Below are 17,252 nucleotides of genomic sequence, written 5' to 3'. Positions count from 1 at the left end.
TCCCGGTGTAGGTTTCCTCACGACCCGTGGTGGAGGTGGTGGAGAGCGAATAGAGATGAGCTTCGCACTTGCGGTTCTGCAGGGACGGGAGCAACTCTCGTCGCTTTTGCAGCATTTTTCTCCTCCCGTCCTGTCGGCAGCTCTCTTTAAACGTGGCGTCGCGGATATTAACTAGTTATTTGCTAGAGTCAGACTGCTTTTTGCATGGGGGCGGGGAGTTTCGCCTGGCGGATTCAGGCCTTAAAGAGGACACGGGTAGTCATCCAGATCTGATCCCGGATCTGATCTGCACTTGCAGATCCAGAGAGCTTCTGGCAGGCAATCTTGCTAAAAGGCTTGTTGGAGAAAGTTGAAGTCTGTTATGGTTTGATAACTGCCTGTAGCCTTTGGGATTTTTTTTCTTTGAGGTTGTTTGGTTTTTTTTCTCAAAACAAGAATGGAAAGTCGATTCTCATGGCTGAAGGAGATTTTTACCTGTAAAATTCTGGCAAGATCTGCTGTTTGTTTATACCATTACTGAATTATTCATAAAAAGAGGATGACTTTGTGTATTACGAATACAAAACATTACAGTTAGTTAAACTGGTTTTTGAGTTGCATTAGGCTCTCATGTTACTGCATGGCTACCTGAAAAAGCAAAAAATACTTTGGGGTTTTTTGTTTGTAATGTACATAAGAAAGTAGCTTTGTATGTACCTATCAGTGGATTTTAAACTGGATAATACTGTACGAGGTCGTTTGTCAAGTTCTTTTAAGAGAACAAATAATATCGTGTGTGTTTGTTTTTAAAACAAGGTTTTTCCTTTTTAATTCAAGACTGTGCGCTTTGCTTGAGTAATTATGCTGTAGTGAAACAAGGCATCCTTGCCGACAAAAGTGGCATCTCAGAGCCAACCAAAAATATAATTAAAATGTTGGGAACTATGGGGAGAGATGCAGAATAAAACCGATGCCATTACTGTGCCATTTTCAAATACATAGTCCATCATCATTTTGACTGTTGAGGGTAGCTTTTGTAAGACAGGAATGGCCTTCTTAGACAGAACAAACTTCAGTGAAGTTAGGAATTGCAGCCTGTAAGCTCAATAGCAGATGTGTAAGAACCTCTGAGGGTGAGTACAGAATGATGATTCTTGGTTAACTCTGTTTTTCCTCTTTGCAGCTTATGGGCTTCCAGAACCGGAGATAGTGCCCTTGTAATTAGTATATCTTGCTGGATTGTTCATCAGTGAACTTTTCTGATGCTATATTCCTGGCATACAAACTTTCTGCAAGTTTAAAATAAAGAGGAAGATGAACTTTTATCCACGATACGTTGTGTAACTTGTCACAGGACTTTACAGAGTATCAATCAGTTCAAGAACTAATCTAGAGAAATCAGTGGATGATTGGTCAGTTGACAGTTATTAAAATTAAAGGTCTGGACAGTGTCTCTGGCTTAGGACATTCCTGTGTTACAAATTGGGAGTAAATATGCAAAACTGAAGGATCGCACTGGTTCTGCAGTTGCCGGCGTTTTCTTGAGCATTCAGTGTTGCCAGCTGCAGGGTAAAACAAACTCCTGCCTGAGCTGTGTTTTGCCTAGATGATAGGAGTAGTTAGTGTACGGTAATGCAGATTCATATAACACAAGCTACTGTATATATGAATGCTTTCTTGATAGGTATTAAGTTTAAGTAATTCCTTCCACAAAAATGTTGTTCTTAACATGCAGTCTGAGAACCTGTGATTGTAGTAATGTGTCTTTCATTGTTTGTTTGGGCTGCCTCATTCCTGCCTTTGCTGGTGAGCGTGCTGTGCTGGCACAGAGCAAACTGAATGGGGATGTGGGTCAGCTGAAAAGCAACCATTAAGTGTGTTTTTTCCAGATCAGTGTCCCAGCCCAGTGCAGAATCTGGCAGCACGGAGAGCTGTCAGCAAGGTGTGAGGGGTGTTTAAGGAGCATTGATGCTGAATGTTAAAGTACAGCTAACTGTAGAGGGGATTGGTGCAGCGTACCACTTTGTAAATTAGTATCTTTACTTGCTATGGATGAACTTTTCTGTAGGCTAGGGTGATGATATATGTAGCTCTGGGAAAGTTTTTGCAAATGAAGTGTCCTGTGCTCTTGATGTTGCCATTCAAAGTAGGATAAGTTGTCTAAAACATTCTTTTCACAACCATGAAGAAAATTAATGATAGAAGGTTGTGATTTCTGCTAGCATCTTAATAATGCTGACATTTATTTCCCAAACACATAGCTAACACAGCAAAGACCAGTTTATTCTAAAGTTTCAATCCTGCACGCACAGAATCAGAAACACTTGTGTGGTTCTAGTTGGAGCAGCTAAAGAACTTTCTACTCTGTTGCTGAAGCGTTTGCTTCTGTATTTCAACTGGAAATTTCTCTTTTTTTGTCTCTAGTCTCTCTCTGTTAACAGATCTTTTAAGAACTATGTTTTATGTCAGATTAAGTTAACCACTTGAATAGATTTGGAAGATGCTTTAGCACAATATGCTTTAAAAATAATTCATGTTCTATGCCAGTAACACAGTTGCTGGGAGAGGTAACCTCCGCTTGAGAGACAATGAAAGAGCAGACAGAAGGCAGAAACGCCTTGAAAAACTGCCCAAGCTGAGTGAAGGTGATCATGTAATTCCTTGAGTGTGCACTAATCCAATCACAAGTGCTGTGCAAGAGTTTTTAGCCTTAGGGCTGGTAGTTTGAACAGTAAGCACAAGAACAGACAGGAACCAGGATAACAGTAAAAACCAGTCAGTGGAGGCAAATTTTACTAAATTGGCACAGTTATCTTGGTCTAAGAGAGAAATTTATGTCTTTGTATGAAGCTTGCATAATATAAAATAGATTAAGTGAATGGGAGAGAAAAAAAATCCTTTCCTTGTCTTGAGAGTACCCCAAGATTTTTCTGATTATGTATTCTGGTTTTCCCCTTTCAGCATAAGGATGCGTACCAGGCGATCTTGGATGGCGTGAAAGGAGGTGCCAAGGAGAAGAGACTTGCAGCCCAGTTTATTCCCAAGTTCTTCAAGCATTTTCCTGAGCTGGCTGACTCAGCTATCAATGCCCAGTTGGACCTCTGTGAGGATGAAGATGTTTCTGTAAGAATAAGAACCTTATAGCAAGTTGATACGTTTAATTTATATTATGTTACTCTTTTTTTCTCTCTCTCTCTTTTTTTGTTTTTAGGGTATATCTTTTGGGAGGGAAGGGGGTTGGTCTTTGGAAAAGTTAATACTTGTATTCCTGCAATAGAAGAATCTATTGTGTGATGGTATGGGAACAGTATACCAGTTTTCATGTCTTTTTCACTCACGTCATTGATAAAAGGAATAGCTCTGTAGAAAGAAACTTAGATACAGTTTATTTTAATATCTATCTATTTTCTTCCTTTCAAACAGCACTTTGTGGTAATTGATTCTAATGAATCCTGCTGGGAGGCAAGAGAACTTTTTTTGCACCTGAGAACCATGGGGATGATTATGAATGTATCATTCTCACAGAAGTCTTGAGATACTTCATGGTGCTTTCTGCAGTGTTAATAGAAGCTGTACCTTTGAAGTACCTTCGGTTATCACATTTGTTAGTTGATTTGGGCCAATCATTCAAGGATTTCTGTCAGTGCTGGGAACAAAACCTAGACTTTATCACTGCCGTATGCACACCTGTAAAACCATCATTCCTGTTACCAAATAAGACTAATAAACACAGATTTCAGCCCTTTGGTTTTTTGATCAAATTAATGATTGAATTGCCAGCAATGTGCCCTTGCTGCCAAGAAAGCCAATGGCATCCTGGGGTGTATCAGAAGGGGTGTGGTGAGTAGGTTGAGAGAGGTTCTCCTTCCCCTCTACTCTGCCCTGGGACCGCATTTGGAATATTGTGTTCAGTTCTGGGCCCCTCAGTTCAAGAAGGAATTGCTTGAAAGAGTCCAGCACAGAGCCACAAAGATGATGGAGGGAGTGGAGCATCTCCCTTATGAGGAGCATCTGAGGGAGCTGGGTCTCTTTAGCTTGGAGCAGAGGAGACTGAGGGGTGACCTCATTAATGTTTATAAATTTGTAAAGGGTGAGTGTCAGGAGGAAGGAGCCAGGCTCTTCTCAGTGACAGCCAATGACAGGACAAGGGGCAATGGGTGCAAGCTGGAGCATAGGAGGTTCAACCTGAACATGAGGAAAAACTTCTTTACTGTGAGGGTGACAAAGCACTGGACCAGGCTGCCCAGAGAGGTTGTGGAGTCTCCTTCTCTGGAGACATTCAAAACCCACCTGGACATGTTCCTGTGTGACCTGGTCTAGGTGATCCTGCTCTGGCAGGGGGATTGGACTGGATGAGCTTTCAGGGTCCTCCTAATATTTTACGATTCTGTGAATGGAGGTACTGTTTGAATTTTTTTTCTCCAGTGCTGCTTAGGTCTAAGAACAATACATTCTTTTCGTCATAGTAGTGTTATAGCAAATACAAAGTTTGGACTGCCATCAAAGTCTGAAACTTGAGCGTTGCTTTCTGAATATGATACTCATGTTAAAAGAATATGTGGTCATTTTCTCAAATTTGGCTGGTTTTTCTACCAAACTTTGGTAGTTGAATTGCCTCATTTTATTTTTTAATTATTACTTTGATTTTTAACATTTTTTCATCTCCATGACACTCACAATTTTGACAGATCCGGCGACAAGCAATCAAGGAATTGCCTCAGTTTGCCACTGGAGATAATCTTCCTCGGGTAGCAGACATACTGACCCAGCTTCTACAGTCAGGTAGGAGACATGGGTAATTTTCCGGCTGATCTCCTGGTGACACACCTGAAAATGTACACAGTTTGTTCTCTAAAACGTTTTCTGTTGACTCATAATTTGTTACAAAGCAGTCTGTGCCAGTGCCATTCATGCCTGGCTTCTGCTCTTTTCTTCCTCCTTTATACTTGTTCTACAGTTACACTGCTACTTCTCCTGAAGTGTCACTAAGTATGCTAATCTAAACTGAAAATCTTTCTTTTAAATGTAACTTTTTTAAAATTCAAGTTCTCCAAAAGCATCTCTAAAAGGAGAAAGAAAACAAAAAACAAAACACACTCCTGCAGGTTTGGACTGCAGTAAATTGCCTTCTGAATAAGAGTTACTGACTTTTTAACCCAGATGTTCAGGAACTTTAAAAATCCTGAAGGCATTTTCTTCCATACAATGCATTTTTGGTACAAAATATTTAATTCAAAATTTAATATGCTGTATGTATTTTTTAATCTCAGGAGGTTATGGAGTGCTAAATAATAGATGTTCAAATTTCTATTAAAAATATGCAATGAAGTCTCTAGACTTCTCAGAAGATACTTTTTTGGTGTTGAGACTTAAACGTTTCTCCATTTAGTTCAAGGGGAAAATTGTTTCTCCCACCTAGAAATACTTGGATAAGTAGATTACTTAAGAGTTTAAAAAGAAATAACTACTTATTTTACTTTAATTTAGTAAAGGTCAGCTTGTTTATTCAGCTGTTCCTTAAAGTTGTTAACTATATTGATCAATAACTTCCCTTAAAGTTTTCATTCCTATCAAGTTTCCAATGTTAAAATTTTGTCAGGGAGTGGCAAAAGTTTTGAAGGGGCAAATAGCTTTTTGTTTTCCTTTCTGCTTTCGTAATCACAGCTTTCTACTTCCCTAGTCGTTAAAAATACAAGTTACATTGTTTACAATTAAATGCTGAGGCTACAATACTTCTTGTGAGATAGGACAAATCGTTTGGTTTTGTGCTCTTATGTTTGCATTTCAAGGATATGCATATCAGGGGTTTTTTCTCTCTTCAGATGATTCTGCGGAATTCAATTTGGTGAACAATGCTTTGCTCAGTATATTTAAGATGGATGCTAAAGGTAAAGGTCACATTTTTCTATAAATGTCTTTTATTAATACTTCCCAATCTCTGGTAGGATCGGAACAGGACTCAAATTTTGTGTTGTCTTAGTACAATGCAAAAGTTAAAGACATACACTTATTGTTTGGTTTTACAAACGATACTGAAGTTTTCAATAATTGTGGATCTGAATTATACAGACCAATAAAAGAATGTGGATTCTTACAACAAGCTAAATGAAAATTGTATAAAATTTGTGTGAAAAATTAGTATAGTAGTTATTTTAAAACGTGTCATGGAGTCTTGCAGGAGGGAACTTCTTTCTTCTGCATAAAAGGCTCAGCTTTCCTACAGTAACTTTCATTTCCTGATTCGTTCTCCATTCAGGGACTTTGGGAGGCTTATTCAGTCAAATTCTTCAGGGAGAGGACATCGTGAGAGAGCGAGCCATCAAGTTCCTCTCTACAAAACTGAAAACCCTGCCTGAGGAGGTGATGACAAAGGAGGTAGAAGAGTTCATATTGACTGAATCAAAGAAGGTGAGTGTCTTATTTCAGTGCAAACTTAAGTGTTATTAAACCATCCCTTGTCACTGACGTTGCTTTGGAGGTCTGTTTGTTTAAACCACATGTAGAGTTAAGCATTGTACAACTACAGTCTTCTAGTTATCCTATTCTGCTACAATCCAAACTTTGCAGCATTTTTTTGTGAGAATGTTAAAATAATGCTAGGTTCTTTTCACTTTGTAGAGCAAGTTTTATTAGAATCATTCAGGCTGGAGAGGGACTTTGAGCAACTGATCACCTCAGTGAATCATGCTCAGCTGAATTCACATCAGATTTCTCCATGCTTTGTCCAGTTGGGCAAAGTTGAAAGCCTCCAAGGGTGGACATTTCACGTACTGTCTGGGCAACCAGCTCCAGTGTTTAATTGTCCTCAACGTTATTTTTGGAACCTCCCATTTCAGTTTTGTACCATTGTCTCACTCTCGGCCTGTCCAACTCAGTAAAGAACCTGGCTCCTACTCTTGGTGACTTGCTCTTAAGTATTGGAAGATTTGTGTAATGTTGCCTCAGCCCTTTATGACTTTATACCTTTAAGCTGAAAAAGCCCAGTTTCCTTAGGTTGTCCTCACAAGTGTCGTGTGCTTTAGACACTGATCACCTTCTTGGCTGGGCTTTCTAAAGCTTATCAGCAACTTCCTGCACTAGATGCAATATTCTAGATTTCATCTAATAAGGGTATATCAAAGGAGAATCTTCAGTCCCTCTGCTTCCCTCAGTCTATGCTTGTCACAGCCCAGGACACCGTTTGTCACCCAAGGGATGCTGCTGACACCTAAGTTCAGCCTGCTGTCCCCTAGAACCCTCAGGGTCTTTTCGGCAAAGCAGTTCCCCAGCAGGTCCCCAACATGTGTTGATGCAGGGAAGTTTGTTCATCCCAGGTGCAGGACTTTGCATTTGTCTTTGTTGAATTTTGTGAGATTCCTGTGCATTCCCCAAGCTACAGAAAGTATTAAAACAATCAATAATGAGTAGATACTATTTTAATGTTTATTGTGCCTGAAGCATAGGATTTTGTTAGATAATAAATTTGTTCTTAAGAAAAGTAACATTTCCTATGCACAGCTTCGTGGCAGTTACTTTAATGTGGAGATGCATACAATTATATTGCATGTTTCCACGTGTTCCTTTAAACTTGTGTTTTTGAATAGCTAGATCAAGTAGGTTTGACTTGGAGGTTTGCAAACCTCCATGGAGGTTTGCAAACCATAGAAATATGTTTTCTGGTGTTCTGTTAAGGTGCTGGAAGACGTGACGGGTGAGGAATTTGTTCTGTTCATGAAAATATTGTCTGGATTAAAAAGCCTACAGACAGTAAGTGGGAGGCAACAACTAGTGGAGCTGGTAGCCGAACAAGCTGACCTGGAACAAACTTTCAATCCATCTGATCCGGATTGCGTGGACAGACTTCTACAGTGTACTCGGCAGGCAGTGCCACTCTTCTCAGTATGTATTTATTTGCTTTGCATGAGAAATATTGTAGAAAGTTAATGGCTGTAGCTTCTCTGGTGTTCTTAATGATTGTTAGAACAACAGCACATCAGTACTTCTACAGCTTTAGCTTCTAACGTATTAGAATGTTGGAAGACATCCTTAAAGCTTCAAAATACAAAGGGCTTTTGTGTTAATCTCTGCTCTTTAACATTTTCTTTCAAATTTAAGATGTTGCAGTGAATTATAACAAGATTCTCACATCAGGTTCTTACATGTATGAGTTTGATTATTTCAAATCTAGTGCCAGGCAATTGGGGCCCTTAAAGGCCAAGGCCTATTCTTGGACTACAGGCAATCTCCTCAGTCCCTCTTGCAGACGGCCTCTGAGTTTAAGGTACCTGGAAGGATCTCTGCATTTTAGGAGTCAAAGGGAGGTTTAGTAAAGCTTTGAGGTATTACAGCTCTGTGGTAGGCAGCAGAGTGATGGGGAAGAACATTTAACTCCTTCAAACTCTGAGTAGCCTGAGTAATGTGTCGTGTTTTTTGCAGAAAAATGTTCATTCCACAAAATTTGTCACTTACTTCTGTGAGCATGTTCTGCCGAACCTGAGTTCTTTGACTACTCCAGTGGAGGGTCTTGATATCCAGTTAGAGGTAAGCCAAAGCTAAAATGTCTTTCAAATTGTGCAAAGAAAAAAAAAGGCATCTTAGCTGAAGACAGCTATTTTTTAAAAGGCAGATTCCTTTCTCAAGTGGTTTTCAACTCTTGGCTTGGAGGAAAACTAACTACATTAGAAAAAATGTTTGCTGTATTGAGGCATGACTGAGCATTGCCTTTTAAAGCATGTGTCATTTGTCCCGAGCTAGCAAGGCTAGAATAAGTAGATGGGTGTAATAATTTTTATACTACTGTCTGTTTTTTTTAAGAACTCGGCATTTACTGAAGTTACTGTTACGTGGCTTGTGCTAATTTAGTCTCCTAAGGGAGTGGCTTAATATCTGTAATTTTGTGTATGTTAATCGGTGCTGCAGCTTCAGTTAGATCTCTGAATCTCTGACGGTGCAGCTGCGCTGCAGATGGGGGAGACAAAGTTTTGTTTACTTGTTGGCTAACGATGCTTGTTGGGATTAGACACAAACCTGTGTTTCTCTTTGAGGACATGAAAAACAGGGCATGTTCTTCCTTGTATTCTAGGTGGTGGGTAGAGGTATTAATTGTAATAGCTGATCTCTACTGTGCCAGCCATAATGATGTTATAATTGCTTTTAGGTTGAAAGGTAAGCTTTGGTACTTTTCAGTTAACACACGAAAACCCAGCTATTTTTATGTGTAGGTTTTGAAGCTTCTTGCTGAAATGAGTTCATTTTGTGGCGATATGGAAAAGCTTGAATCGAATTTGAAGAAGCTGTTTGATAAACTACTGGTAAGACTAATTAAATTTTTACTCGTGTAAAACACCAGGGGGGGGAAAAGTTGTCATCAAAACAAGCTATTTTTATCCATTAATCTATTTATCCTATTTATCTAAAGTGGGTATTTCAAAGATAGCTCTGTCCGTGATGTAAGGTCAAACATAATTTTGCAATTCAGAGCGTTCTCGTGTGATTTTGTTCTTTTTAAATTTTAGAGTCCTGAGAGCCTCATGTTGATCGCATTAAAGGCTGTATCTGCACTGACAGTTCTAAGTAGATTCAACACTGTTTCAGAAGCATTGGTGCAGTCTGTTGTTGCTTACTGTGGTGCTACTGTAATATTTCCTCTGAGACAGAGGTGTCAAGTCACTTAAGTGTAGGCAAAGCACCAAGACTTCATGCAGCAGCATATCACGTTAGTGTAGGGATAGGGGATACTTCTTAAATTATCAGCATCAATAAACCCTCCAGTTCAAACACTGCAAGTTGTTCAAACACACAAGAACAGTCAGTCTGCATAAATGTGTCTGATGCATTTATTTTTCATTCCTGTTCATTAGGAGTATATGCCCCTTCCTCCAGAGGAAGCAGAGAATGGGGAAAATGCTGGCAGTGAAGAGCCCAAGTTGCAGTTCAGTTATGTGGAGTGTTTATTGTATAGCTTCCACCAGCTGGGTCGTAAACTTCCGGACTTCCTCACAGCCAAGCTGAATGCAGAGAAATTGAAAGATTTTAAAATCAGGTAATCATTTAGAGGCAAATCTTGGAGTTCTCATAGAAGGTGTAAATTATTATTGCCTGGATACTAAAGAAGCACAGATCCGATTGCTAGAAGACTTGTTTTGAATGTTTCTCCTAAAGGGGGAAAAAAGGAGATGACAAATTCCCTTTGCTTATGCTTTTATTTTATAGGAATATGTAAAATTTATTAACAGACTGCTTTTAAATTTTTTAGGCTACAGTATTTTGCTCGAGGGTTGCAGGTATATATTCGACAGCTTCGTCTAGCCCTTCAAGGGAAAACGGGAGAAGCGTTGAAAACAGAGGAGGTAAGTATTGGTCAGGAATTCTCACTTTTCTCATTGTGCTACAGAGATAACCGTTGGCATACATTGATGGGCAGCAGTCCGTTGTAAGCATGCAAATAGATTAAAGGAATAATACTGCTATCATATGTTGAGCTGTGTCTTACCTGATGCTGCGCAAGCTAAGATGATATTTTAGTTTCTACTGTTAGCTACTCTCTGCATCCATGTGTATTTGGCTTAACTGTGCTCTGCGTTTTGTTTTGAAGGGAAAATTTCTGTGTATTGCGGAAAAAAATACAGTGGGAAGTACACTGGAACATGAAAATCAACTAGTCAGTGTAAAATTGCAAACAATCAAAAACAGTTGCAATGAAAACTTGAAAGTTTACGCACCCTTCACTATTGCCATTGCTGTAGCAGTTCCCTAGGGAGAGCAGACCGTTCAGACAACTTCATCAAATGCAGTTGGCATAATTTAAAGCTACTGGAATAGTAGGTGTTCAGTGGTTTCTCTCATTTTTACAGAACAAGATTAAAGTGGTTGCCTTGAAAATAACCAATAACATCAATGTTTTAATCAAGGTAAGTCCTCACATAATGAAGGAGTAAATTCACACACTAGAGTAACCTATGCAGAAAAAAGGAATAGATTTGAACTAAGCTGTGTTGTGTTATTTGGTGTATCAGTGTTAGCCAGCTCAGAGTTGTTGCCAGCTTTACTGTTTCTGAAGAGAATGAATCTGCTCTTTATGCAAGCTGCTTAGCCGCTGCTGCTGCTGCTGTGGGGATAGTGTATTGAGGCCCTTTTTGTAGCACTGGTTGCCCACAGTAGCAGATTTTCCTTTAAGGGTCTCTGAATTCTGGTCAAGCCTTTTTCCTTGTAATTTCCCTTTCTTGCAGTGGCAGGGAGGGGTAAGCAATAGTTTGAAGAGGCACAAGGAAGTGTAAAGGAGGGAGGAGGCAAAGCAAGCTGCTATACAAAACCTTTTTCTCCAAAAAGTCTAGGAGAAACGGGCTGCAGAAAGATACTTCCATCCAGAGCCTTTGAAATCATTCTGATTTTTTTCTAACCACTCTTCCCTCACTTCCTGCCTCTCACCCACAATCCACCACAATAAGCTAAAAACTGTGCCCACAGTATTGAGAAGCCTCTTTTACCATCATAGCAGGGATATCAGATGCCTCCCTGCAGAAGCCATCGTGGTTCGCTGTAAGGTGTTTAATGTGTGAAGGGAGAGAGAGAAGGCATAATGTGTCAGTGTAAGACACTGTTCTGTTAATACAGAGGTAATTTTGCATTTCCTAGAAAAGCGTATGGACTAAGGCAGCCAGATAAGGCAGTTGGCTGCTGCTGTCTTCTCCCTCTGCCATGGGAGTTAAGGTTCTAAAATTATTAGAAATTGGAAAGTAACTGTTATTCTGGAGTCTTAGCAGGTACCTAAAATTTTGAAGTGCAGTTGACATGAATTTAACTGTAGAATAAACTGTCCAATTTTGCCTCCACAGGATCTCTTCCACATTCCTCCTTCTTATAAAAGTACAGTTACACTGTCCTGGAAACCAGTACAGAAGGCAGATGCAAGGTAAGAGTTTTTTCCTTAAAACAGAAAATGGTGATGTTAATTTTCACCGTTTACAAAATGAAGATCCCAGGCTGTGTGTGTATAATATACACAGCACATAAGATAGAAGTTTCACAACCAAAAATAAGATCAATACTGGAAGGAATTAAGGCTATGTGGTGATAATCTTGGACTGAATCAACTGGAGGCTAGCTTACTTCCTCTGTTCAAGTATTACTCAGGACATGTTCATTAGCTGCTGCTAGCTTCCAGCAGTTAATCTTTTGAGGCTGAACTGCTATTCCTGTACTTGTCACCACAGGTGTATAATGATCTGGTTTTGTTTTCTTGTCAGTCAAAAAAGAGCAAGTGAAGATACAACCTCCAGTTCGCCCCCAAAGAAAGCTTCGGCAGGACCAAAAAGGGATGCCAGGCAAATATATAATCCTCCCAGTGGAAAGTACAGCAGTAACCTGGGTAGTTTTTCTTACGGTAAGTTAGGCAGCTGGGAGAAATTTTGATGACAGTTGTGCTTTGTGGCAGGGGGAACAAACAAGCCGATTTACTATCGCATTTGCAGAAGATCAAATTGCACTGTCACCACTTTTTGTGTGTAATGGTCTCTTTCCAGCTGTTTTTGTATTGCAGTGTTTGAGTGTTACCAGCCTGTAAACTGTGTCATTTGCAGGTTAGTGTTAGTAGTGTTCCGATAAATACGTAGAGTTAGTCATTGAACTATTGTGGTCTCTATTATGACACAAAGCACTCGTGCCCCAAATTTCCCATTGGACGCACGACTTTCTGCAAGTGGCAGAGTTGGGCCTCTTGTCATTCAGATGGACCTGTGCTGAATTCCCATTACAGCCAATGCTGATGCTGCAGACCTGATCCAGAACTTGTGGGAACTGCCAGGTTCACTGTGCATACACACAGCAATGTCCTCGTGCTCCCAGTCAGAGTGGTTCTCTCTGCAAGTCATATTTCTGGATAACACATGAGAGCAGTTGCAGACTGCATGAATAAGCACAAAAATGGCTGCAACCCCTTCTTCTTACCTTCCCTCTAGACTTGTTGGTCCTACCCCCATCAGGTAAATGGCCTGCTATGACAAATTATTGCCCATGGCCTTAGGTTGAAAAACTGATAAAAAGCGCTGTCTTTCAGATAAAACAAAGGAAAATATAAAGTCTTCTGCAAATTTCTTACTGCAGACTTCAGGTGATGTACCTGCGTCTCTTCAGATAAGCTTGTAGTCCTGCAGTTCTGAAAACTGGAAGTTTTCAACGAAAAATGTTTTATTGCTTGCTACTGTTTCTTGTTAGCAAGATGCTTAGGCCTCTGATCAGCTTTTGATTTCTGGACTCTTTAATAAGGGCACAGTTCTCTTTGTAGATTAATATGACCTGTATTTTAAGACTGTACCTGAAGAGAAAGCATGGAAGAGGAATGAGAGTTTGATACATTTTCAAAGGAATCTGAAGAAACTTTAATAAATAAATTAGTGGGGATTTTTGCTGTGATCAGATGTGCTCTACAGCATACAAATAGTTTGTGTGGTATTCACCTGTATCTAAGATTTTTAATGGGATATAATTAAGACACAAGCCCAGCAAAAAAATTTAAGTGTGCTGGTGATAACTTAAGGTTAAGGATAGAAAAGGACAGATAGAATGACAAAGTTGTGGGTTTCTGTCACTTTAGAAAATCACTAGGAGCAAGTCAAACACCTCAAGATCGACATGGTGTTATTGGGCAGAAGGACGAGCTCGGTACCCTAAAGAAGTTCTTTAGACCAGTTTTCAGTTCTGTGGTAATGGATAAGCCCAAATATAGTTCTAAAATAATGGGACAGTTATGCAGAAAGACTACGTTTAGTTTAGAGAGGCTAGTTCTCCTGACCCCCTTTTACAATTGGTGAGGTCCACTATCAAAGCATAACTCAGATCTCCTGGTATCTAAGCAGGATTAGCCTGAGAGACTTATGTCAGCCTTCAGTACCTCCACTTATTGCTATTTAATTGTCATCTGTATACAGCGTAAAACCTCTAAGAAAAAAATGATACTTTTCTTTCAGAACAAAGAGGTGGTTTCCGCGGAGGACGAGGAAGAGGCTGGGGAGGCCGTGGCAATCGTAGCCGAGGAAGAATCTACTGAGTAAACCGCTAAATCTTCCATGGCCCTGAAGGGCTAAAGTGAAAGTGCTACTCGGCAAGTTTGCTTGGAGTATTGTTTCGTTCAAGGACTGCCTTCCACTGAGACTGACTTAAATGTTCTTTATACCTTTGTATGTATGATCTACTTTTCTAACGGACTACAACTTGTCCATAGTGAAACTACAGCTGTATTTTTGGATGCTTACAGTCAGCAGTTTTGGGTTCTTATTTTTGAAGTGTCTTCAGGATTTATTCAGAATTGGAAAAGAGCATAATGTTTTGTCAAAAGTTGCATCTTGACAGTTTGTATATTAACCTAAAAATCAGCTACTGCATAACTGAAACTGTGTAATTGAGTTTATGTATGAAGTAATGGACAGGAAAGGCATGACTACAGAGATACGCGTCAGACAAGCTTAGCAGCTGCAGTAATCCTTTCCTCATCTGTAACCATATTTTGCAATATGTGGAGAAGAGTATCATTGTTAAATTTGCTTTGATTTACTTTTTTAAATGGAACTGAATGAGACATGCTGTTCTTTTAAAGTTTGCAACATGGATGGAAATTTATTTTGCTTGTAGCATGAAGCAATCCTTTCACTTAGAGATGTGGAGAACGTGGTGTTCTTGGTTTGTACATCTTACTCTTCTCCGTGCATTGTAATGCAGAAGTGATGTTTTACAAACGAATTTTTAATGTTCAGTATGAATATGTGCATATAGTTATGCCGTGAAATTTCAGGAACAAAACAATAAATGACTAGAATTATTCCAGGAATGAGTGAAGACTGATGCAGTGATTGAGCTTCACGGGCTGGAGCTGGACCGTAGCAGTGCTATGCTGTGTGGCTCTTCTCTGTGTTTGCAGGTTTCTGGATTAGTTGGCACTTGAGTGTTGGGTTTGGTTTGGTTGTTTTTCTGTTTTGCATTTTCTGGGTTGTTTGTTTTTTTTTTTACCAATACAGTTGCATTTAAAAATATATAAATAAAATTGTATTTTGGGTAATATTGAAAAATTCCAGCTATGTAGTTCAATTCGAGTGGAAAAGTTAACAATTCCGTGCTACTTTTTCTTCCCATAGCAACTTGGGATTCTTATTTACTGGTGTACACCCAGAAAATACAACGTCAGAGCACAATGCTTCGCTTTTTTTTGCTTTTCCTTTTTTTTTTTTCCTTTATTCTCACCACTCAAAACTTCTACTTCTCAGGTCATTCAACATTGTAAAGGAATTAGCAGATAGTAAAAAGAAGTTGGGACAGAGGGAAAGCATTTTAATAAGTGTTCCAGGGCGTGTTGATGTCAAATAGCTTAGGCTCTAGAAGAATGAAGGTTATTTCTTACCCTTTTTTTTTTTTTTGTCCAGCCATTTAATATCCATAGACACAAATGCCTGAAAGTGATGTTTCCTCACCTAGTTCCACTTGTATTTGCTTATGAATCTGACTCGGGTGTCTTCATTAACTCTTCATTATTTATCACTGCAATCAGAAGACCAGAATACCAAAACTACGTCAGGAGACAGCGTTGATGCTAAATTAGAAGTCTGCTTTTCCTTAACTTTGGAGCAGTAAGCAGCAAACTTTGGACATTCCAGGACATGTGAGCTGACTGTGTTTCTGATTATGTACCAGCTGCTGAATTCAGATTTGTCACTAAAATCAACAAACTTGGCAAAAAGCTTTCAAGGACAGACTCGTGAGATCAAAGTGTCACTCTGAAAATAGGCCCTAGATGGGTAATAAGCTTTTGCTGGAGGAAAAAATAGACATTTTGCACTTGTGGCTATAGTTTGTGTTTTGAGGAGATCTTAAAATGTAGTCTCAAAGCCTAAATATAGCTTCTATGTAGACTAGTAACTAGGTACTAGCAGCTTCTCTTCTCACTGAGTTTTGAGTGAGCTTTCTTTATAGGACTCCTGTTTTTCAGAGGTGATGTGCAAAGTTCTTGTGGCCTCAGAGGCAGGTAGATTATTTCCTCCCCCCAGTTTCATATTTAATTTTAATGCAGTGAGTTCTTGTGGAGACACCTGTTTACCACCGTGTTGAATTGTAAATGTTCCCTTACGCTTTTGGAATAAATTCATTTTGTAATTTTGTTTGGCTCATTGTTTCACAGTTACTCTGCAACATTTTCTGTTGGCTCAGTAAAAGCTACTGTGGTAACTTGTGTGGTCACCTTGTTTTAGTGACTTGCTCCTTAGATTGCTGTTGATGTATTGAGCTGTTGCCGCTAAGAAATAGATCTTGGCGAGACTGCAGTGGCTGTTTAAACTTTTAAGGAATTCAATTTTTCAATGCAAAATTTTGGATAGGAATTTAACTATTCAGCAAAAGCTGCATGTCCTCTTATTTGAGAATTACAACATGAAAAGGAGTCATTCATTGTCTTATTCAACCTCTTAAATCGTGACAGTGCAGTAAGATTTGTTAGTATCTTATCCTCGAGCAGGAGTGGCTTGAAGTAGCAGCAGCCCGGGGTTTTTTGGTGAAGTGTGCAGTATGTGTGACGTGAAAACTCTGGCAGCAGTGAGGAGCTACCATACTTGTGGGAATACATTTTCTCTCCTGAGAGAAACTGAATCCCGTGTGTTGGTTTAACCGCTGTAACACTATGTGTAAACTTTTTTTTCTTGTCTCTACTTTTGATGGGTTTGAGCTACAGACAAATTTTACTGTTTAACAGGCACCAGGAAGTCTGGGGTCCCCAAGGAGAATTGTTGGCAGCTTGCTTGCTTGAAAACTTAAAGAGAGGTTGAACAGACCTCTCTGTTCACATTTGCCAGCTTTTAGATCTCCCTCAGGAGTGAGGAAACACACTGCCAATGCTGGGCTGGCATTTGCTGCTAACTGCAAGTGGAAAGGAAAAGTTGAGATTTTTATGTGTAACTGAAAAGCATTAGAGGAAAAGGGAGTGGTGTGTTTTTCAGAGCAACCCTCAACTGGCTCTTCAGGGGACTGGCATTAATTGTGGATAGCTGCAGGTACGGTTTCGTTTGATTTGGGCTGAAGGCAGTTTCCCGAAGCCGTCGTGGCAAACGTTACAGCTTGCGCTAGACTAATTTATTTATTTAAATTAAAGGGTTCACCACGGCACCACACGCTGCTTGATGGAGTTTAAAGTCGGCCTTGAGCTTCGGATAGCGGCTCTGCCGTTCCAGGTGGCTCCTTGCAGTGCAAAAAGGCTCCGCGTCCCTGGCTGGGTTAGATGCACCTGGAGCAGTCGATACGCGGTGCTGCAACACGGAACA

At 39.7% G+C, this 17,252-nt stretch overlaps 1 protein-coding gene across 1 annotated transcript in view; it reads left to right on the top strand.

Annotated features, from left to right (window-relative positions):
• The window catches only part of API5 (apoptosis inhibitor 5), a 15,165-nt gene extending 386 nt beyond the window's left edge, over window positions 1-14,779 (top strand). The window contains exons 2-14 of the mRNA XM_010193825.1: window positions 2,941-3,102; window positions 4,668-4,761; window positions 5,802-5,867; window positions 6,236-6,387; window positions 7,651-7,857; window positions 8,395-8,499; window positions 9,180-9,269; window positions 9,819-10,000; window positions 10,214-10,307; window positions 10,812-10,868; window positions 11,793-11,869; window positions 12,204-12,340; window positions 13,923-14,779. Of these exons, the coding sequence (XP_010192127.1) occupies window positions 2,941-3,102; window positions 4,668-4,761; window positions 5,802-5,867; window positions 6,236-6,387; window positions 7,651-7,857; window positions 8,395-8,499; window positions 9,180-9,269; window positions 9,819-10,000; window positions 10,214-10,307; window positions 10,812-10,868; window positions 11,793-11,869; window positions 12,204-12,340; window positions 13,923-14,002 (1,503 nt within the window). The 3' untranslated portion in view covers window positions 14,003-14,779. The remainder of the gene's footprint in view (window positions 1-2,940; window positions 3,103-4,667; window positions 4,762-5,801; window positions 5,868-6,235; window positions 6,388-7,650; window positions 7,858-8,394; window positions 8,500-9,179; window positions 9,270-9,818; window positions 10,001-10,213; window positions 10,308-10,811; window positions 10,869-11,792; window positions 11,870-12,203; window positions 12,341-13,922) is intronic.
• Window positions 14,780-17,252: the final 2,473 nt, after the last annotated feature.

The sequence above is a fragment of the Mesitornis unicolor genome, unplaced genomic scaffold, assembly GCF_000695765.1.
Source record: "Mesitornis unicolor isolate BGI_N332 unplaced genomic scaffold, ASM69576v1 scaffold9581, whole genome shotgun sequence".
In the NCBI taxonomy this organism is placed as follows: Eukaryota; Metazoa; Chordata; class Aves; order Mesitornithiformes; family Mesitornithidae; genus Mesitornis; species Mesitornis unicolor.
This window is presented reverse-complemented; position numbering and strand designations above follow the sequence as displayed.